The 23,344-nt window shown below is 39.1% G+C and overlaps 2 protein-coding genes across 2 annotated transcripts; both read left to right on the top strand.

The window, feature by feature from the left end:
- Positions 1–5,276: 5,276 nt before the first annotated feature.
- On the top strand, positions 5,277–6,055 carry LOC114411490 (protein BPS1, chloroplastic-like). Its single transcript, XM_028375151.1, has one exon. It carries the CDS (start codon positions 5,278–5,280, stop codon positions 5,965–5,967), a length of 690 nt encoding a protein of 229 aa, XP_028230952.1. The 5' UTR covers position 5,277; the 3' UTR covers positions 5,968–6,055.
- Positions 6,056–8,745: 2,690 nt separating this feature from the next.
- LOC114411222 lies at positions 8,746–9,231 on the top strand. Its single transcript, XM_028374970.1, has one exon. It carries the CDS (start codon positions 8,746–8,748, stop codon positions 9,229–9,231), a length of 486 nt encoding a protein of 161 aa, XP_028230771.1.
- The last annotated feature ends 14,113 nt before the right edge of the window (positions 9,232–23,344 follow it).

The following is a 23,344-nucleotide window of genomic DNA, read 5'->3' as shown; positions in this document are numbered from 1 at the left end:
GTGACAATCGTGAGACTTTAACCCTACAAGCTTAAGCTCCTTCAACTGCACAAGGCTCTTAATATTTGAAGAGTATCCTTGTGGAACCTTCACCCGACGAAGACACTGACAGAAACTTATCTTCTCCTTCTTGGACAAAGTATGGCAGGCTGGGGGCAAGTAAATTTTCTTCCCATCAGACCTTGGATGCAACTGTGATCGTATGCCCATATCAGCTAGATCTTGACGGGTATTCAAGCCATCCTTCGTCTTGCCTTGAATGTTAAGGAGCGTCCCAATCACACTGTCACAAACATTTTTCTCCACATGCATAACATCAATACAATGTCTAACGTCAAGATCAGACCAGTATGGAAGATCAAAGAAAATGGACCTCTTCTTCCACATGCAACTCTTACTTTTATCCTTCTTTTAGGTCTTCCCAAATACAATATTCAGGTGTTGAACCCGCTGATATACCTGTTCACCAGTCAACGGTATCGGCGCAATATCATGCCCTTGACTTCCATTAAAAACTTTTTTCAGTAGTTTGTAAGGATGATTGGGTGTTAGAAAGCGGCGATGCCTACTGTAGACTGTTTTTCTCCCATGTTTAAGTTGTATGTAGCTTGTGTTTTCTTCACAGATGGGGCATGCATGATGACCCTTAACATTGTAACCGCTGAGATTCCCATATGCTGGAAAGTTATTAATGGAACAAAAAAGCATTGCACGCATTTCGAACGTCTCCTTGCGAAACGCATCAAAAACTACAACCCCCTCGTCCCACAACTTTCTCAGATCTTCAACCAACGGACTTAGATAAACATCAATGTTATTTCCTGGCTGTCTTGGGCCCGATATCATCATAGACAACATCATGTATTTTCACTTCATGCACAACCAAGGAGGCAAATTGTAAATTACTAGCAAAACTGGCCATGAACTGTGTTGAGTGCTTAAGGTGCCATATGGATTCATTCCATCACTGGCTAGTCCAAGTCTAAGATTTCTTGGCTCATTCCCGAAATCCGGATACAAACCATCAATCTTCTTCCACTGCGAGCAATCAGCCGGATGACGGACCATTCCATCAAAAATCCTTCCATTTGCATGCCATGTAAGTTCTTTTGCATCCTCCTCATTAGAAAAAAGACGCTTAAACCTTGGAATGATTGGAAGATACCACAAAACCTTCGCTGGGGGGCCCTTGTTGGAGTTTTGATTAGAACGACTTTCCTCTTCATCCTTCACTTTGTACCGTGAAGTCCCACAGATAGGGCATTTCGACATTTATTGTAATTCATGCCTGTACAGTATGCAATCATTGGGGCAAACATGAATATTCTGATACTCCATACCCATCGGACACAATATCTTTTTTGCCTTATAGTAACTTTTAGGCAACGTGTTGTCCTCTAGAAGCAGATTGTGCACTACCTCAAGCAGTGAGGTGAAACTTTTGTCACTCCACCCATACCTGGCCTTCACATTAACCAGACTTAACACCACAGACAACAAGGTTAAGGAATTCTTGCACCTTGCATACAAAGACTTCTTTGAATCACTCTACAATCCTTCATACACAGGGGCGTGTGCTTGCTGGAAAGACTCTTGTCCAAGGTCACAAATCATGTCCTCCAACTGATCTCCCATTTCTACATCAAACGGTTCAGATTGGGACCCACTCTGCATGTCTATGACTTCACCATGCCATATCCACGTCGTGTAATTCTTCTTAATCCCATCACACAATAGATGGTCCCGCATGTCATCGAGTAGTTGTCGTCTTCCATTCAAACAGTTGATGCAAGGACAATAATATTTTCCTTCTTCATTCGATCGACCTCTTTCTGAAGCAAATTGCAAGAACTGTTCGACGCCATCCTCATATTCTAGGCTCATGCGACTTTCATTCATCCAACTTCGATCCATCTAAGCAATTCCATGCATGAAAATCTCACTTTTTTATTTATAGGTGTGACCCTATCCCATTTAGGAAAACTGTCTTTTATGTTAGCTTCAAACGTCAGGGTTACCATTATTTACAAAAATTTGACTAAATTTCGGCAGCATTTCACATTGGTCTCCAAGTACACGACATGACATCAGTGAAATGAATTTTCCGATAATCAAGTATGCACTCAGAGAACAACTTGAAATGCATTGAACCAAAATTTAATCCAATTAATGAAAATAATAATAACCTTCACGAATGAATCTAACATAAAAAACTAGTCTCCCCAAATTGTCCAAACGGACAATTCAAGACTAAATACAATGACTAATGCAAATTGTCCGCAAAAGTCATTGCATTCAGTCTCAAACGGGAATCTAAGGTTCACTCAGCATGAACAACAGTTATTTATATAGCAAATTACACTGATCACATACAAGAACATACAAAAGGTAAAATTCAATTACAGACAAATATAGACATCAACAATTGTTTATGTAACTAATTTCAAATGCTGGGTGTCGCAACCTACCCTTTGGCTGGAGGGCGATGCGAGGGCTCACGGGTGCGTCTTCCATGGGAGGAAAATGCACGGAGTCGCCACCAACGTTTATTCGAGGGAAACGTCGGAAAAACCAGAAAGGTGTGTTCTACGAACTTTAAGTGTAAAAGGTTTGGGAGTTGTATTTACGCACGGGGAAAGTATTAACATCCCACGCGTCCGTCACAAGGGACGACAGCCTTTAATCGAGTGTGCAAATATGACTTCAATTTGTTTTATTTCCCTTTTACATTTTTGTCTTTTTATGCCCTTTCTGTATTTTTTACCTTTTTGTGGTCGACAAGGGTGTTTCCCTTGCTCCTACGTATTCCTCAATTGTGATAAGGAAATCAGACCTACGTAGTTCTTTCAAAAGGGGTGAATCAAGTGATTCTTTTTACCTTGAAGAGGGTCATTTAAGGCATTGGACCTTAAAATTATCCATTTTACTTGGTGAGAAAGCTAAGGCGTTGGACCTCTAACCATCTCACGAGGTTGACAAAAGCGGAGCTTTTGCTCCTACGTATCCTCTATCGAAGAGGAAATCAGACCTACGTAGTTCTCGCAAAAGCGGTAAAGTTACATGTTGATTTTATGCTTTTGAACGGTCCATGTTAACCGATAAAAGCAAAGAGGATCGTTTAAGGCGTTGGACCTTAAAACGGTTTTTAGTGATTTTTTGTGGACAAAGCTTGATTTGTGAGTTAATTTTTGCCTTAGTTTCACTTTGGTTATTAGTCAATTGATCCAAGGAAACTTCCAAAGAAAAACGTCCGATTTATTTTTTTGATTATTTCATTCAAAGATATTTTGATTATATTATTATTATTTTTCCTTTTTAGGTTTAACCAAGATTACAGCGTGAATGATCGGTTTAGATTTTGTTTTAACAGTGATTAAACGAGATTACAACACAAATGATCGGTTGAAATTCATTTTATCATTTATTAGGTGAGAAAATGGCTCAAATAAATGGTTAAAGTACGTTAAAAACAGAAGAAAAGAAAACTGAAAGTAAGCGAAATTAAAGTGAAAGTACACAAAACAAGTAAGGACCACTAAGGGTGCATAGAATGAATTGAAAGATTCGATTTCGGGAACTTACTGGTTGAAGACCGAAGAACGAACGAAGAACGGTGAAGAACGATGAAGAATTTCCACAGAATCGCTTACGGAAGCGTTACGGAAGCACTTCGACTCGATTTTTCTTCACGAAAACGTGTTTTTTGCCCAAAATAGCCGAAATGCATAGCTAAGGGGTGATGAGTATTTTTTGAAACAGCCTCCCTCCCTTATTTATAGGGAAAAAGAGAGGTGCTTGCCGCCCAGAGACTTAATGAAGAAGATTTCTAAGCGCACCTGAATTACTAAGTTCACCCCCTTTTCGTATTTTACGGAAAATTTACAGAAGCCTTACGGAAGTGTTTTGGATTTGATTTTCATCTTTTTTTCTCTTCCCTTTCATCAATGTTAAGTGAAATATGCTTACCCAAGGTTTTCAGAAATTTTACGGAAGCCACGGAAGCCCCGAAAACCATTTTTCAAAAATGTGGAGGAGCTTGCCGTCCAGTTGCTTCCTCCTTAAGCAACCCAACTTCCAAAATGTTTCGGAAGGGCCTAGACTTGAATTGCTATTTACACCCCTATCTTGATAAGTTCACCCCTATTTTTGTGTTTTTGGCTGTTTTCTTTCCGAAATGTCACCAAACTTTACGGATTACGCCATAATGTTTCCTTTCGACTCTCGACATGTCGCGAAACTTCACGGATTGCTTAACAATGGGTGTCAAGTTCCTCGAAGCGATCAAGCGAAGGTTGCATGCCATCAAACAATCCCAGACGAAATTAGGGTATGGCACTGGGTTTCAAGGGTGCTTATGCTTTATTATTGTATTTGGGTATATGTGTGTGTGTGTGTGTATCATGAGGGTCTGTGTGTATCATGAGGATGTGTGTAGTTGTCATGCTAGTAAAATTTGAGGGCAAACTAGTGATCAATGTTGTTTTGTGTGATTACAGATTATGGAAATCTATCCACTATTGCTTTAAGTCTGAAGGACCCTGTTAGTGTGAAGGAGAGGAGGGAACGTTTTCTGTAGGGTTTGGGCTTAGCTGATTCTACAAACCAACTATCTTGTGCCTAAAAGCAAGGATGAAATCCTCACCTTATGACTGCCCTTGAGCTTCCTGTGAGTGATTGGGAGGACAAATGGATTGATGTGTACTTCGACATAAGTTCAAAGTTGCTAGACATTTGCAATGCATTTAGCTATGAGCTTTCACGTCTAAACTAGCGAAACCTTCCTCTTAAGTGTGCACTGCACAATTTAGACTATTTTTTTTTTGTTTTGCTCAGCGAAAATAGATAATATATGTGCGAGAGCCAAAGGGCAGGAAGATGAAGACAATCTCTGGAGTGTTCCGGTAAAAGACATATCAATTTTGAAAGCAGTTAAAATTCTCACAAAGTTTGTCTCTACTGACAATGGTACTTCTCATGTCATCAATGCATATCTCCACTGAGCTTCTGCATCTTTCAACGAGCTCAAGCAGCTCCACAAGGAGCTTGGATCATCTCACTCTCATAAGAAGCACAAAAGGCACAGAACAAAGAATGGTAATGACAGTGGGAAATTTTGTTCAAAGTGTTGATATTAACAAGGAGCTCAGCCTTGGGCATGTGAAATTTGATTAGTTCAAAAGGCAACAAAGTGGCAGTGGGAATGCTGATGGTGAAAATTTTAGTCAACAACTTGATGGTTTTATTGGGTATGAAAGTGAAAATGTGGATAGGGGTGAAATGCATAAGAAGAAGAAAAAGAAGAAGCAGGAAGTTGAGTCCTTGCACGACATAGATAGCACCGTTAAATTTGGAGTGAGGGAAGCTGATGGAAAGCATGTTAGTTCTAGGAACCCTAGAATTGAGAAATGTATTTCTATGTTAGATAATCTTGTGGGCTCACTAGATCTTCCTAAGGTTAATAATTCTGCCAAAGGAAAGGTTTTGATGCAAGCAATGTATGGAGTTAAGGTGGAGACTGTATTTATTTGCAGGGTGTTTACTACAGCATTCTCTGGCTCGTCAAAGAAGTTATCAGACTTGAATGTGGCGGACATACATTCATGGGCTCTAGATTTTAGAAGGTTGCAGAATCTTGTAAATGAGGAAATTAGAGTAAGATTTTCTGGTGGTAAATTTACTGTATTGAATGAGTTGGAAGCGGTTGATGCCTCTGTGAAGATATTATATCCTACTATCCAGGCTGGTGTAGATACCGTTGAGATAGAATGGCTTCTGAAGACTATTGAGGAATTACGTGCGGGTGCCGAGAAGCTTTCACAAGGAAATGATCTTCTTGCAAAGGGAGTAGATGGGTTTTTTGAAGCCGTTATGACTAGTCGCGATACTTTGCTCAGCTCTGTGAGGTTTGATAAAACTGTAAATGATCGTTCCCCAGGCCGTAGCAGAGACATGCAGCTAGTTCACTAATTATGCAGTAGCCTAACTCTGGTAGGTTTTGGGGGGGGGGGTGTTCCTTTGTAGGATTAGTAGTATTTTCGGTCTGTTAGTATTTTCTGTGTGTGGTTGTGTGTGTGGGTGTGGGTGTGTGTGTGTTTCTGTGTGTGTGTGTGTGGGTATGTGGTTGTGTGTGTGTGTGTCGCTGTGTGTGTGTGTGTGTGTGTGTGTGTGTGTGTGTGTGTGTGTGTGTGTGTGTGTGTGTGTGTGTGTATGTGTGTGTGTGTGTATGTGTGTGTGTGTGGGTGGGTGTGTGTGTGGGTGGGTGTGTGTGTGTGTGGGTGTGTGTGTTTGTGGCTGTGTGTGTGTGTGTGTGGGGGGGGGGGGGGTATGTGGGTGTGTGTGTGTGTCGCTGTGTGTGTGTGTGGTTGTTTGTGTGTATGTGTGTGTGGCTGTGTGTGTTTGGGTCTGTGGGGGTGTGTGTGTGTGTCGCTGTGTGTGTGTGTGGTTGTTTGTGTGTATGTGTGTGTGTGTGTGTGGCTGTGTGTGTTTGGGTCTGTGGGGGTGTGTGTGTGTGTGTGTGTGTGGTTGTGTGTGTGTATGTAGGTGTGTGTGTCAACAGCACAAGTTGGATTTCAAAGATAGCTTTAGGGGAGGACTATTGACAGATAGTCATTAGATGTTAGATAAGTTAGTCAAACAAATACAACAATTTATCTACCAAACAATGGTATTGGGCTTGCAAATTCATTATTTGTTATTTACTTTCCAAATTATTCAATAAATACTACTTTCATGGCATTGCAATTTATGTTGTACTTAGCAACAACTGGTGCGTATAAATCAAACAATTCTACAAGTATACCAGTAATACATACACAAACAATTTGAGAGTAGTTTTCGAATAAAACATATAAATACCTGATTTTGAGGCTTCAACACAATTCACTTTCCAGCAATGATCGCAAGACCACTTTTAATTAATTTCGAAACAGCAATGACCTCTGGCTTCTCAACAATGCCTATCACCACAGGATCAACAATGGCTAAAATCGCTCCTAATGGAATCTGAAAATAGTATGGCAGCATAATTTAGGGTTTAGCAAATTTAAAATTGAGATTCTCCATGCAGCTTCTTTAAAACCTATCACGTAAGTAACACCAGCGGTGCTATCCTTTTCAAGACCAATTCAAAAGTATATCAATAACTGCTGGTAACAATCGAGCTTATGTCACGACTAGTTTAATTTCAAAGTCAACAGAAGCACAATAAATCTTATCCTAATAATAATAGCAAGAATTTTATAGCTTTATATCAACTTAAGTGAACTCAAAAGGTACAAATGTTCACACACACCATAAGTCATTAAAACAACTGTAACTCCTAGCTAGTTATCAATTATATAGACTCTTTTTGTAGATAGCAGAATTATAGCAACTCAACTTTGTACCAAACAGTTTTCATTTGGTTGACATTCTCCACGACTAAAACTAAATGAAAGACAAACTCTTCACTGTGGTTCACATGCACTGTTGTTTTTTTTTATCAGCCAAAATACTAATATATATTAATTAAGTACCAGAGGTACTAGAAAATACAATAGACAAGTCAGGATTGGTCCCTATGCAGTTAAACCAATGCAGAGAAAATAAACATAATACAATTGTTTGGTTGAGTATGTTATGCTATACTATTAGAAAATCCTGCTTTGATGGGAATATTAATGCTAAGAAGATTCACAGCTTTTAGCAGAAGTTAAATGAAGTGGAGAATTTAGCCTCCCATACAATTCTGTCTGAACAAGAGGTTAAGGCTAAGAAATCCCTTCAGCAAGAGTTATGGGATGCTTCAAATGCCTTTGAATCTCTATTGAGGCAGAAATCTAGGGCCACCTGGCTGAAGGAAGGGGACTGCAACACTGCTTATTTTCACAAAGTCATAAACTTCAAAAGAAACTACAATGCTATTCAAGGTATTCTCATGGATGGGGTATGGGTCCAGCAACCTAATATAGTGAAGAATGCAGCTGTTAATTTCTTCCTTAACAGATTCACTGAGCAGAATTATTCTAGACATACTTTGGATGGGGTTCAGTTCAATTCTATTAATCAAAGGCAAAGGGAGGAGTTGACTGCCCCTTTCTCTGTCCAAGAGATCAAAGAAGCTGTGTGGAGCTGTGGAGGGGATAAATGTCCTGGGCCTGATGGTTTTAACTTCAATTTTATCAAGGAATTTTGGGAAGTGTTGAAACCTGAGTTTAGAAGATTTGTGGATGAGTTCTATGCTCATGGCAGCTTCCCTAGAGGCAGCAATGCTTCCTTTCTGGCTTTAATTCCCAAAATAAACCATCCTCAGTCCCTTAATGACTATAGACCTATATCTTTGATAGGCTGCATGTATAAAGTGGTAGCCAAGCTGTTGTCTAACAGATTGAGGTCCGTGGTGGCTGGTCTAATTGATGAAAGACAACCAGCTTTCATTAAAGGTAGGCATATCCTTCATGGTATCTTGATCCTCAATGAGGTAGTTGAGGAAGGAAAAAGGAGCAAGAAGCCAGTAATGATTTTCAAGGTGGACTTTGAAAAGGCCTATGACTCAGTGTCTTGGTCTTTCTTGGATTATATGCTGTTTAGGTTGGGTTTTGCCTCAAATGGAGAAAATGGATCTCAGCTTGCCTCCAATCATAAACCATATTAGTCTTAATTAATGGAAGTCCTTCTTAGGAGTTTGTCCCTACCAGAGGATTGAGACAAGGGGATCCTTTAGCCCCTTCGCTTTTTAACATAGTAGGTGAAGGAATCACTGGAATGATGAGGGAAGCAGTTCAGAAAAATCTTTATAGAAGCTACCTAGTTGGAAAGAAAAAAGAAGCTACCAATATATTGCAGTATACTGATGATACTGTTTTTTTGGGTGAGGCTGCCTGGGAGAATGTCTATGTTTTGAAGGCTTTGCTTAGAGGTTTTGAATTGGCATCTGGCCTGAAGATTAATTTTGCTAAAAGTCAATTTGGGATTTTAGGAGGTGAAGTCAATTGGGCCCTTGAAGCAACCCAAATCCTGAATTGTAGGCAAATGGAATCCCCTTTTTACTACCTAGGTATTCCTATTGGGGCTAATCCTTCAAGCCAGCTGGTGTGGGAGCCTCTGATTAATAAATTTGAATCTAAATTATCCAAATGGGGCCAGAAAAATATATCCATGGGTGGGAAGATCACCCTAATAAATTATGTCCTGAATGCTCTTCCACAGTATTTTTCAACATCATTTGACTTGGAAGGTTGGGTGTGGGGATAAAATCAATTTCTGGACAGATAAGTGGCTAGGGGAAGATTGCACTCTTGAGTAGAAATATAATCAACTTTTCCTGATTAGTAGACAGCAAAAATCTCTCATTTCAAAGATGGGCGATTTTACTCATGATAATTGGAGGTGGGATATGAAGTGGAGGAGGAACTTATTTGATCATGAAAGTGATTTAGCTGTGGAGTTTATGGAGGAAATCACCTCTATCCCTATTCAGAGACATGCTAAGGACACCATGATGTGGATGGCTGAACCTAGTGGTGTGTACACTACCAAGTCAACTTATAGTTTATTGATGAACCCCAGCACAACAGGTTCAGATGGGAAGACTTTCAAGATTATTTGGAAGCTGAAAATCCCCCCTAGGGCAGTGGTTTTTTGTTGGAGGCTTATTAAAAACAGACTCCCCACTAGGGATAATCTTCAAAGCAGAAATGTGGTTATCCAGGAAGTTCATTGTCCTCTGTGTAGGTGTGTGCAGGAGGAGGCGAGTCATCTCTTCTTTAATTGTAAAATGACAATAGGCTTGTGGTGGGAATCCATGAGATGGATTCAGGTAGTAGGTCCTCTTCCAGTTTCTCCAGCTAGCCACTTTACTCAATTCTATGAAGGTTTTGGTGCAGCAGTGAATCATAGCAGATGGTGTGGGTGGTGGATTGCCCTAACTAACTCTATATGGCAGCATAGGAATCTTCTGATTTTCCAAGGAAAAGCTTTTGATTCCTCTAAAGTCATGGATGATGCTCTCTTTCTAGCTTGGTCCTGGTTAAAGGCTAGAGAGAAAGACTTCAACAACAGTTTTAACCACTGGTCTTCCAATATCTCGGATTCCTTTGGTTAGTTTGGGTGGGGTTTCCCTGTTCTTGATGGGTTAGCTTGGGTTTTTTATTTTGGAGGGCAGGACCTTTGGTGCATTGTACTTTCTTTCTATGGTACCCCTGGTACTGTTATGTTTATCTAATAATATATATTTTCTGCCTTCAAAAAAAAAAAAAAAGAAAGCAGCTGTAGGAAGATCTTTGGGCAGCAGCCCAAGCTCATGAGTCTGCTAACCAACAACATTTTGATTGCAACTCTTTGGGATAGGCTTATGCATTAGAGACTATCGAGGAACATTCATTCTCACAAAGACTCCTTCATGCATTTTCATGGCTCAAGGAACAAAATTTTCACAATATAGATTTTGAATTACATTGCAAACTTTAATATGATAATAAGGATTAAGGATTCAAGCTAGAAAGAGGGAGTGTGTTTATGGGGTGATAGCAGAGGGGGATATTCCTATCGGTGAATTACATTGCAAACTTTGTCAGTATTTATGGGGTGATAGCAGTGTAACTTAGGAGTGTGTTCCCTCATCTAATGCAGCTGGGGGTCTGTTGTGTATTTGGAACAATGTTTCTTTTTCGGTGGAAAGGAGGGTAGTGGGGATGGGTTTCATAATGTTGGAAGGTTTGTGGACTAAAGAGAACAAGAAGGTCTTCGTTATTAATGTCTATGCTCCCTGCGATTTACAAGGGAAGAGAGATCAGTGGGAAGAGCTTCTGTAGCTGAAATCTTCCTATCAAGATGGCTTGTGGTGTATCTTAGGTGATTTCAACTCGATAAGGCACCATCATGAGAGACTGAGCTTATCTCACACAGTGGGTAACTCCACTAGCATTTTTGAGTTTAATTCCTGGATTTCAGATATGGCTGTAGAGGAGGTTAGGTCTATTGGGAGAAAATTCACTTGGTGCAGACCTAATGGTAGTGTCATGAGCAAGCTGGATAAGTTTTTCTTATCTGATAACTGGCTGTCTCAATGGCCAGATACCACCCAGTTTGTGTTGGAAAGGTATTTCTCTGACCACTGCCCTATCCTTTTGAGGTCTAAAATCATTGATTGGGGACCTAAGCCTTTCAAGATCATGGATTGGTGGCTGAAGGATAAAGGATTCCAGAATCTGGTGGCTCTCAAATGGGGCAATTATCACCCTCATGGTTGGGGAGGTTATGCCCTCAAGCAAAAGTTAAAGTTCATTAAAGTTTGCATAAGGCAGTGGAGCCTTTCCAATGGTGTAATTAATGCTAAAAAAATTCAGAATTTAAAGAGGGAGCTGAATGCTTTGGAGGCAAGTATTAATGATAGAACCTTGTCTCAAGCTGAAGTGGAGCTCAAGAAATCCCTTCAGGAACAACTTTGGTATGCAGCTAATGCCTATGAATCCATGTTGAGGCAAAAGGCCAAAGTGAAGTGGTTAAAGGAAGGGGATAGAAATTCTGCTTATTTCCATAAACTGATTAACTATAGAAGGAGGCATAATGCTATTCAGGGTCTGATCATAGATGGTGTGTGGGTCCATGATCCTAGCCGTGTTAAAAGTGCAACTTTAAACCATTTCAAAGACAGATTCTCTGAGCAGAATTTTAATAGACCAACCCTGGATGGTGTTCAGTTTCCTTCCCTTGGCCAAGGAGAGAAAGAAAGCCTTGTTGCTAGATTCTCTGAATCGGAAATCACATCAGCTGTGTGGGGCTGTGGTGGAGACAAAAGTCCTGGTCCGGATGGCTTCAATTTCAACTTTATTAAGCAATTTTGGAAGATTTTGAAACCTAATTTTATTGGGTTCTTGGATGAGTTCTATATCAATGGCACTTTCCCAAAAAGAAGCAATGCATCTTTCATAGCCCTTATCCCCAAGCTCAATGACCCTCAATCTCTTAATGACTATAGACCTATCTCTCTTATAGGGTGTGTCTATAAAGTTGTGTCCAAGCTTCTGGCTAATAGGTTGGTCCTTGTTTTACCTCACCTCATTGATGAAAGGCAAACAACTTTTATGAAGGGAAGACACATTCTTCATGGTGTGATGATTTCTAATGAGGTAATAGCTGAAGCTAAATCAAAAAACAAACCTTGTATGGTTTTCAAGGTGGATTTTGAAAAAGCTTATGATTTGGTCTCTTGGGGTTTTCTTAATTATATGATGTTGAGGATGGGCTTTTGCGAAAGGTGGAGAAAATGGATATATGGATGTATGTCTAGTGCATCAATATCCATTTTAATCAATGGCAGTCCTACTAGGGAGTTTGTCCCTGAGAAAGGCTTAAGGTAGGGAGATCCCCTTGCTCCTTTCCTTTTCAATTTAGTAGCTGAAGGCCACACAGGTTTGATGAGGACAACTATTTCTAAGAATATGTTCAGCATCTATCAAGTGGGAAGTCATAAGGAGGATGTTAATATTTTGCAATATGCAGATGACACTCTGTTTTTTGGGGCTACAAATATGGATAATGTTAGAGTCCTAAAATCTATTCTGAGATGCTTTGAGATGGTTTCTGGCCTCAAGATCAATTATGCTAAAAGTCAGTTTGGTTGTTTGGGAAAATCGGAGGGTTGGTGTAGGGATGCAGCTCATTTCCTTAATTGTAGCCAGTTGGATATTCCTTTTTCTTACCTTGGAATTCCAGTGGGGTCGAGCCCTAAAAGCTGGAGTGTTTGGCAGCCTATCATCAACAAGTTTGAGGCCAAGCTTGCAAAATGGAAGCAAAGATATCTCTCTATGGGTGGCAGAATAACCCTCATTAACTCTGTTTTAACAGCTTTACCCATTTACTTGCTGTCTTTTTTTAGAATCCCTAAAAAAGTGGTTCATAAGATAGTCTCTATTTAGAGAAACTTTCTTTGGGGAGGTGGCAATGAGGCAACGAAGATCCCTTGGGTCAATTGGGATACAGTCTGTCTTCCTAAGAACAAAGAGGGGTTAGGGATTAAAGATTTGAACAAGTTTAATGAGGCCTTGCTTGGAAAATGGGGTTGGGAGTTGGCAAATAATTAGAACCAGCTTTGGGCAAGAACCTTAATGTCCAAATATGGTGGATGGAATGCTTTATTCTATGGCAGAAACAATGCAGACTCCTCTTCTTGGTGGAAGGATTTAAAATCTGTTTTCCAGCAGCAGCATAATAATAGTATGATCAGTAACTTGAGATGGAAGGTGGGTAATGGGGCCAAAATCAAGTTTTGGAAGGATAAGTGGAGGGAGGATGACTTAACCCTCCAAGACAAATATCCTGCTCTGTATCAAGTGAGTTATCAACAGGATTCTACTATCAGCTTAATGGGCCACTTCGTTGACAATAGATGGGATTGGAAGATGCATTAGAGGAGAAACTTCTTTGATCACGAAATTAATATGGCAGTTCTGATAATGAAGACAGTGCTTCCAAGATTATTTGGAATCTGAAAATTCCTCCAAGAGCAATTTCTTTCTCTTGGAGAATTTTCAAAAACATATTGCCTACTAAGGCTAATCTGAGAAGGAGACAGGTGGAGCTGCCTTCTTATAGATGCTCTTTATGTGATTTTGAAGAGGAAAGTGTCGGCCATGTCATGTTCTCCTGCACAAGAACTAGGAGTCTATGGTAGGAGGCTTTGAGATGGGTCAATAGAGTGAGCCCTTTCCCCATTGAGCCTAAAAATTATTTCATGCAATTCTCTCATTGGAATAGGAAAAGCTATATAGACAAGAGATGGGAGGTGTTATGGATAGCTCTATCCATGACTATTTGGAAGCATAGAAATTTCTTGGTTTTCAATAACCAGATTTTCAACCCTGAAAAAGTCATGGATGAAGCTTTATTCCTTACTTGGTCATGGTTAAAATGTATAGACAAAGATTTCCATATTCATTTCAACCAATGGTCTACTAGCTTGAAGGAGGAACTGTCTTAGGGGGGTTTTTTTGTCCTTTTGGTTTCAGCTAATGTGCTTTTGTCTCTTATAGTTGGGTTTGGCAATTCTCTGCCTTTGTAACTATTTGATCTTTTCTTCAGTACACCTAGTATTGAATTATATATAATACTATCTGATTTTTGCTGTGCAAAAAAAAAAAGGATTAAGGATTCAAACCACCTATGAATTGTACAATTTTGATTCATTATCAATAGCTTGCTATGATAACATTCACAAAAATTTATCAAAGACCACATGTCTAACCTAGTAATTGCAACACATACACATATTTTATACTTGAAACATGATTAGGCCAATACAGTATAATCTTAAAAAATTAAGGATATAAAGACAAGTGGCCCATAGAAGAGACATATCTTTAGAGGTTTAGGGACAATGATATTACACAATAGGATTCTTAAGCATTATTCCTCATCCTAGTCATCAACCATATTTACAACCACATAGTATTGGCACTAAGAATGATAAACAAAGAATGGTTATAAGCTTCATACTATGGTATTTCATGTATGTGTTTTCATTTGAAAGGTTATCTTATAACCCCTAAAGGTGACCCAATTAATTCCTATAACTCATGAAGGATTAAGCATTATTGTAGTTCTCAAATGGGTGAGTTGTTCCGGTAACTCACAAAGATTCAGTCATTCTAGTAGCTTTCAAAGGAGCTAGCTAATCCTACAACTCATTAAGAGTCTTCCGTTCCTGAAACTCATAAGTCGGCTAATTCTGTAACTCATAAGAGTCAGTCATTCTTGAAATTCATGCAAAGCTAGCTAATCATATATTTACTTAATGCATTTTGAAGATTTCATTATCTCTTTCTAACTCTTATTCCTTTCCCAAAACCATATAAGTAGAACTAAGCATAGGGTGTCTTTACAAGCTTAATAATAGGGTAAGCACTACAACATTTAAAATTTCAAAGCAAAGCACATAATAATAGCAATTGTACATAGGTTTGATCACACATAACACACTATAGAATATTATTCGTCATAATTAACAAACAATTCTAAAAGCTATAGCGTCATGGTACTTTAAGATGACATATAGAGTTTTAGGTTTATCAAAGAATTTCCCATAACAAATCCAGGACTATATCCCAACATTGCAAATAGTACAAGAGCAAGCAATCAATATACTTTAGAATCTCACACCCATATTCCATTTCAAGCATTATATTTTTTCATATTTAGACATAACTTGGCTTAGGTTCTAGGCCAATATTGGACTTTATTTTAAACCAGCTTATTGGACTTTAAGAATACATCCCGCAACATCAAATGACTCAAATCCATTACTGCAAAATACAAATACCCAAAGGAACTACAACACAACATATTTTAATTATTAGCAACAAGCATATTCTCATCTTGGTAAGAAGCACAAATAGAGATGCATATACTCACCGATTGTCAATTGTCGTCAGTGGCGGAGATATTCCTAATCAGCACTGATCACTTAGCAGCACACAGAACACAAGCAACAACGAACCTTGACAGCGACTAAAGAAGACGAAGAAATCACCTGAGCAGCAAAGTAGACATGATATATACAAAGTTAAGCAATTGGTTTCGAAACATGACAACAAAGACATACCTTCGATGGCTTCCCTGGGAGTCTTAAAGCCAACCACAATGGACTTCCAAAATCGATTCCCACCCTTTCCGGGACTCTTTCCTTTCCTAGTTTTCTTCGACCTGCGAAAGTGAGCAAATGTTAAAACAAGGAACGCCTAATGTTAAAATGAAAGGACGTATCTCAATCGATAAGTGGCAGACACGAAATCCACAAAGACGAACTCCACAATATGGTTGCAGTCACGGAAGCGCAGCCTAGTTTGCGACAAAGATGAACTCAGGCAGAAGAAGAAAGAAGAAGAACGCCCTGGGAGTTTTAAGGCGAACCACAATGGACTTCCAAAATCGATTCCCACCCCTTCTGGGACTCTTTCCTTTCCTAGTTTTCTTCGAGCTGCGAAAGTGAGCAAATGTTAAAACGAGGAACGCCTAATGTTAAAACAAAAGGACGTACCTCAATCGATAAGTGGCAGAGACGAACTCCACAATGTGGTTGCAGTCACGGAAGCGCAGCCCAGTTTGCGACAAAGACGAACTCAGGTAGAAGGAGAAAGAATGAGAACGATAGGGTTCAAGCACGCGGGTTGTACAATTTCATATTTTTAATATATAATGATAACAACATCGGTTTTTTAAAAATAATCGATGTTAACATCAACTAGGTAACATCAGTTTTCTTAAAACCGATGTTAACATCAACTCGATAACATCGGTTTTTCCCAAACCGATGTTAACAATGAGATACTAACATCGGTTTTTCCAAAACCGATGTTAACTACTCCATAGTAACATCGGTTATTTAAATAACCGATGTTAATATCGAGTAGTTAACATCGGTTTTGGAAAAACCGACGTTAACTAAGTCTACTTATTAACAAAAATGCCACCGCGCTATTGTTAACATCGGTTTTGTGAATAACCGATGTTAACCGTGTGATGTTAAATCTAAAAATTGTAGTAGTGGTTGTTTTTATATTAGATACTTTTATTATTCTCTTTGTTGTTTCTTTCATAAACAACTCATATAACTACACCATCAATTACCTCATATTATCATCTTTTCATCTTCATATGTTTACTTGCTCTTCTTAATCATTTATGTTTTTTTTTTCATATTGTATCTTTATTTTTAAATTAAATATCAATATTTTTTTAAAAAGAATAATAATTAAAATATCTTTTTTTATTACAATTTAAGTTGTTCTATAAACCTAGAATATAAATAATATATTTAAAAATACTTATTTACTTTAAATTTTAATTATAAAAACAAACATTTATTTTGTTATCTTAGTTAAAAATAAATATCTTTGTCAATTTTTGAAAAATTGACGTACATATCTATCACTATAGAATCCTTGAAAAACAACAAGTTATAGGTCTAAACAGAATTCAGTTTGATTTTCTTAGGTAATATTTAGGTTTTGAGCATTGTGTACATTAAAAATGTGATTGGAAAGAGAAATCTTACTAAAAACAAATAAATGTATTACAATAAATTCAATATAATGATAATGTTAACAATAAATATTTCTTTATGATTTTTTAAATAAATCAACCTATTAGGTCTAAAAGACTTTTTGAATGACCTAGGCCAAACCTATTTAAGTAAACATGTTTTACTAAAAGTCTTTGTTTGATTTATTTTCTTAATAAAAAAAACTTGGATCTGATGTAGGCTAGGCCATAGATGCATGTTGAACAATTTGACTTATTTTCATCTATATTCTTGACAGAGATTAATAATTAATAAAGTTGGTGAATACTTTACACCAATATTAATGTGACCCAAAAATGCATAGTCAACAATATTTAAATAAATCATTATATATAAGCATACATCATGATATCATTCAATAATTTTTCATAAAATATGATTTTTTAGATTTAATAATTAAATTATATATGTTATGATATATTGTTTTTATATATAAGATTCTTTTAACTTTTACCAAAACTGGTAGGTTTTCCTATTGTATCATCTAATTAGATTGATTTTAAAATTGAATTTGATCTAATTCAAAGTGATTATAATCCTAGGAATAGCATTCCTGGGAATGTGATTATGGGCATGCTATTTCCATCAAAGATGTTTGGTAAATAATTTTAATTCTTAGGAATATTTCTAAATTTATTTTAATTAGAAAAAAATAAATAAATGAGGTTGAATAGAGGAAAATAAAAAATTATTTTAAATATTCCTATGGGAATATAAGATTCTCATCCCTTTACATGGAAATATAAAGATAAAAAAGCATATAATATGTGTCATACCCTAATTTCGTCCGGGGACCTTTGCTTGATGACATGCGACCTTTCTTTGGTCCTTGTGAGGTGCTTGGCATCCATCATTAGGCAATTTGTGAAATTCCAGGACATGCCGAAAAAAACCAAAAAAAATATATTGATGCACAATCCGTAAGTTTCCGTGACGCACCGGAAATCAAATGGAAGCATCGTTGCATAATTAAGTGAGGTTCCGTAACATTCCGTAAGTCAAAAAGGGGATGATTATGTAATCCGCAAGGTTTCGTAACATTACGGAAAGAAAACAAGTATCGTTACGAAATTCGTAAGTTTCCGTAACTTTACGAAAAAAAATCACCAAAAAAAGCAGAGGGGGGGGGGTGTACTTAGTAAAAATGGGGGTGCAAATAGAACCCAGGCCCACTTGGGCCCTCCAGAATATTCCTCCAGAAGGCTGTTGCTTCTGGAGGAAGCAACCTGGCTCGCCTGGGCGAGCTGAGCTCGCCTGGGCGAGCTGGGCGGCAACCACCTCCCCTATTTTGCTATAAATAGGGGAGGAAGTGAAGAAGAAAAGGGTTCAGCCCTTTTGGCACTTCTCTCTCTTTCGAATTTGCTTGGAAAAATTGTTTCCGTGAAGAAAATCTAAGCCGAGGCGCTTCCGAATCGTTTCCGTAACGTTTTCCGTGAAGAATTTCGCGAAGGTTTCGACTGTTCTTCGACGTTCTTCATTCGTTCTTCATCGTTCTTCGATCTTCAACGGGTAAGTACCTCGAACCAAGCTTTTCAATTCATTCTATGTACCCGTAGTGGTCCACATTGTGTTTCGTGCATTTTTATTCTCGTTTTGTTTACTTTTTATACCCCCTCTTGACGTGCTTAAGCCATTTTACTTAAGTCATTTCTCGCTTAACTTAAAAATAAAATAAATTTCCACCGAACGTTTGAATTGTATTATCCGTTAACTTCGGTTAAAATGAATTCCGACCATTTGGTCGTGCCGTAACCACGTTGGAAATCAAAAAAAGAGGTAAAAAATAATATAATAATAAAAAAAAACATCTTTTTGCAAAATAAAGCGGAAAATCAATCGAACGTTTTCTCTTTGGGATTTCTCAGTCTTAATCGAATTGACTAATAACTAAAGTGAAACTAAGGCTAAAATCAACTCGCCTAGTCAAGCTCGTCCACAAAAATAGGTTTTTGAAGTTTGTCATTTCAAATTCTCATTAAGTAAAATGGATCATTTTCAAGGTCCAACGCCTTAAAATGATCACCTCTTAAGTAAAAAAGGATCACTTGATAAGAAAGAACTACGTAGGTCTGAGTTCCTCATGGAGGATACGTAGGAGCAAAAGCCCCGCTTTTGTCGACCACCCCAAGAGATCGTTAATGGTCCAATGCCTTAACGTTTCTCTCCTTTCAAAAACAAGAGATCGTTAATGGTCCAATGCCTTAACGTTTCTCTCTTTTCAAAAACAAGAGATCGTTAATGGTCCAACGCCTTAACGTTTCTCCCCTTTCAAAATCAAAAGACCGTTTAATGGTTCAACACCTTAAATGACCTTTTGTTCAATAAAAACATATTTTGCAAAAAAGACAAAAACAACTTAACCAAACACTTTGTTCCGCAAGAACTACGTAGGTCTGATTTCCTCATCGCAAATTGAGGAATACGTAGGAGCAAAGGGAAACACCCTTGTCAACCACAAAAAAGGAAAAATATAAAAAGGGTATAAAGGATATAAGGACATAAAAGGGAACGTAAAAATCAAAGTCATGTTTGCACATTCGATTAAAGGCTGTCGTCCCTTGGAACGGACGTGTGGGGTGCTGATACCTTCCCCGTGCGTAAATACAACTCCCGAACCTTTCACTTAAAAGTTCGTAGATCGCGTCTTTTCCGGTTTTTCCGACGTTTTCCTCAAATAAACGTTGGTGGCGACTCCGCGCGTATTCCTTTTGTGGAACACGCATCCCGCGAGTCACGCGTCGCCCTCCCGCCGAAGGGTAGGTTGCGACAGTTGGCGACTCCACTGGGGACTATTTTTTAGAGAGTTAGGCCATTTAATCTTGTGCAATGTTTTATCATGACTTTCTCCTTTGTTGGTTTCCCTTTATTTGTCTTATGTTCTTGTGTATATAAACTATTTGTTGCTTTTAGTGTGTTTTAGAATGTATGCATGAGGTAAATATTTATTCATTTGATGCACACAAACACTAACACTATTTGCACACACTGTGAGTGAAAAAGGGCCCTATACCCGGGTTCATGGGAACATAAGGAGTGGAGGTGAATCTGTGATCATGCTAGGTCTCCGACTTGCTTGATTACAGTGAACCCTCATCTAGAGCTTTTCTCTTTGAAAACTTATTGTTGCTAGTAGTCCCTACTGCTGCAATATGTTCTTCGAAGGGGATGATACCTCTAGAAACCATCAAGAGAGATATGACTACCTTGGGGATTATTGCTAAAAGCCTAGTTAGTTCTCTCCCTTATAGGTCCCTTAAATAGGGGCACGGAGCAAACACGCTGCGTGCCATTTTTCACACTGCCATGCATAAGTATCATATATCCATTTGCTTATGTTCAGTGAATATTATCATACTATGTACATCCCCGTATTGTACCTTTCGCATGTGCATCATGTGCGGGTTCCGTCTTAATCCCCTCTCTTGGGCAAACCAACGGAGGGTCCGTGTCACCTTCTAAAATACATACGTTGGGCACTTTGCTACCCCAAGACGTTGTATCTAAGAAGGAGACAATTTCCCGAGCTCCCGTATTCATAAATTGCATCCGTGTCATATGCATTCCTTCATGCATTCATCCATTCCACCCATGATAGATGTCGGAGTTTTGATTCGCACTAGATTTTATTTCACTTTAGTAAAACATGGGATCAAGTCAAAAGCCTTCGCTTAAAAAGAGGTTTTATCAAGTCAAAATCAAGAGCTTAGAGGTCACCAGTTTACGAAAGTTGGGGCAATTAATGGGTCAACTTCAACGGCAAGCCTTCCGCAAAGCCTATGGTAAGCATTTGGGACCTAGCTAGGGTAGAAGTCTCCATGGAACCAATTGCCTCCCTCGCCCAGTATTATGATCAGCCGTTGAGGTGCTTCATCTTTGGGGACTTCCAGCTATCACCAATGGTAGAAGAATTTGAAGAGATCCTAGGATGTCCTCTAGGGGGAAGGAAACCATACCTCTTCTCAGGGTTCTACCCCTCATTGGCCAGAATTTCTAAAAAAGTCCAAATCTCGGCGCAGGAATTAGACCGCCAAAGGCAAGTCGAAAATGGGGTGGTCGGAATAACAAGAAAATATTTGGAGGTAAAAGCAAGAATCTTGGCAGATCAAGGCGAGTGGACCCCATTCATAGATATTCTCACACTGTTGATTTTCGAGGGAGTCCTCTTTCCAAATGTGGATGGGTTGGTGGACCTGGCAGCAATCGACGTTTTTCTCGCCTATCATAACCACAAGGAAAGTCCGGTTGTCGCTATGCTAGCCGACCTATATGACACCTTCGACCGAAGATGTGAAGAAAGCAATGCAAGGATTGTTTGCTGTACTCCAGCTCTCTATGTGGGGCTGGTTTCACACCTTTTTCTCCAAGAAGGTAGGCCCGTCTATCCGCTACAAGGTTACCGCTCGTGCGTCGAAAAAGGAAAGGCGAATTGGGACCAACTCTTGGCTAGCATGGGGGGGGGGCGTCTGTTAATTGGTTCCCTCGCTAGAAGGAAGGAAGAATCAAGATTCTATCTTCATGCGAAGGATGTCCAAATGTTCCCTTGATGGGAACAAGGGGTTGTATTAATTATAATCCCGTTCTCGCCATAAGACAGCTTGGCTACCCCATGAGAGGAGCGCCATTAGACGAAAGCATCACGCCTTTCATCGCACGGGGTTTTAGTGACCACAACGCGAGGGTACTCCAAGGAGTTCGCAAGGCATGGGATGCGGCATGAAGAAAGGACAGAGAGCTTAGGGGAAGCAGTAATGGGATCATCGGCGACTATCATAAGTGGCTGAGAGTCCGAACACAAGGATTGGATTGGCTCCCAAATCTAAAGACTGTGAGGGACGGTGAGGTTAAAGCTTCGGAAGAAAGTGATGAGGTACAAGCCCTAAAGGCAGAGCTTGAAAGAGCCCGAGTAGTCGAAGAGAAGTTCAAGTCCATAGTCATCAAAGTCTGAAAAGAGTATGATGAACTAAGGGGACGTCAATATGGCCACCGCTGAAGCCTTGGAACGAGAAACCAAGAAGGCCCGAAAGGAAGAACACGTGCCAGCAAAGTTTTGAGGGGCTTTATAGGGCAGCAATAGTAAGCTCAAGCTCCGAAGAGGTGAAAGGAATCATCACGGGTCAAAGGCATGATCTTGAAGGACGAGCTAAAGGCTTACCTTAGGTCGAAAAGAAATTTGTCCCAACAGTTAAGCGAGACTGAAGGGAATATGTGGGCCGTCATCGATGAGTGCAAAGAGAAGCTAAATCTAGCGGCGACTCACGAGCAAAGGCTAGAGGATGAGTACGCCAAGATATCAGCAGAAAGCAAAGCAAGGGAGAGGGTAATTGATTCATGGCACCAAGAGGCAACAATGTGGACGGACCGATTTGCTCTTACTTTGAACAGGAGTCAAGAACTTCCCCGATTGCTAGCCAAGGCCAAAGCAATGGCGGACACCTACTCCGCCCCCAAGAAGATCCACGGACTTCTCAGCTATTGTCAACATATGATAGACTTAATGGACCATATGATTAGAAACCGCTAGGAAGTTTGTATTGTCGCTCAGATCTTGACTAGTTATAACTTTTTGAATAAAATGAGTTTATCCCACGTTTTTACTCCAAAAATCAGTGCGAATCAAGTCACTCCCGCATTTTATCTCTAGCATGCATTGTATGTTGTTCTCGTCCTTTGTCACGGGAAGTCGGAAGGTCCATATCACCTTCTTAGTTGTACACATGGGGCACTGCGCCCCCAAATGTGCAAGTAAGAAGAGATAATTTTTCGGGCTCTCGTGTCCGTAAATGCATTCATATCATGCATCGCATAAACATCTCTTCATGGCATCATAATGAACATATCGTTCCTGCATTTGTCTGTTATCATATTACAGCCTCACATTTTGCATGAGTCATGGCATCGTCATGCATATGCGTTCAACAAACGTTTTGATCTGCAAAATTGCATACCATTTGTTTTCATGTTTGCTCATCCTTGCGTTTTCCTCTACAAAATGAAAACAAAAAAGGGGAAGCGTGAAACTTCACACTACATTCTTAGTTGCATGTGTTAGGCACCATGAGCCAACCATGTTGGGATCATAAACCCATTTCTAAAAAAAAAAAAAAACACACAACAAAAAAACAAAATAATTGAACATGGTACCTAATGCATGGTTAACTAGGAAATGGTGTTTCTTCGGGCATCTCAATTTCATAATTACATTTTCCATGCATAAGCTTAAAGTATGCCCGAGTCATTCATCCCTATGAGATGTTGTTGAAGTATTGGCGATCAGAATTGCCATTCCTT

Source organism: Glycine soja, chromosome 5 (genome assembly GCF_004193775.1).
Source record: "Glycine soja cultivar W05 chromosome 5, ASM419377v2, whole genome shotgun sequence".
Lineage (NCBI taxonomy): Eukaryota > Viridiplantae > Streptophyta > Magnoliopsida > Fabales > Fabaceae > Glycine > Glycine soja.
This window is presented reverse-complemented; position numbering and strand designations above follow the sequence as displayed.

What these genes read in the sequence shown, in the direction of transcription:
- LOC114411490 (XM_028375151.1), top strand. Translation starts at nt 5,278, where the DNA reads ATGCATAAGAAGAAGAAAAAGAAGAAGCAGGAAGTTGAGTCCTTGCAC.
- LOC114411222 (XM_028374970.1), top strand. Translation starts at nt 8,746, where the DNA reads ATGAGGGAAGCAGTTCAGAAAAATCTTTATAGAAGCTACCTAGTTGGA.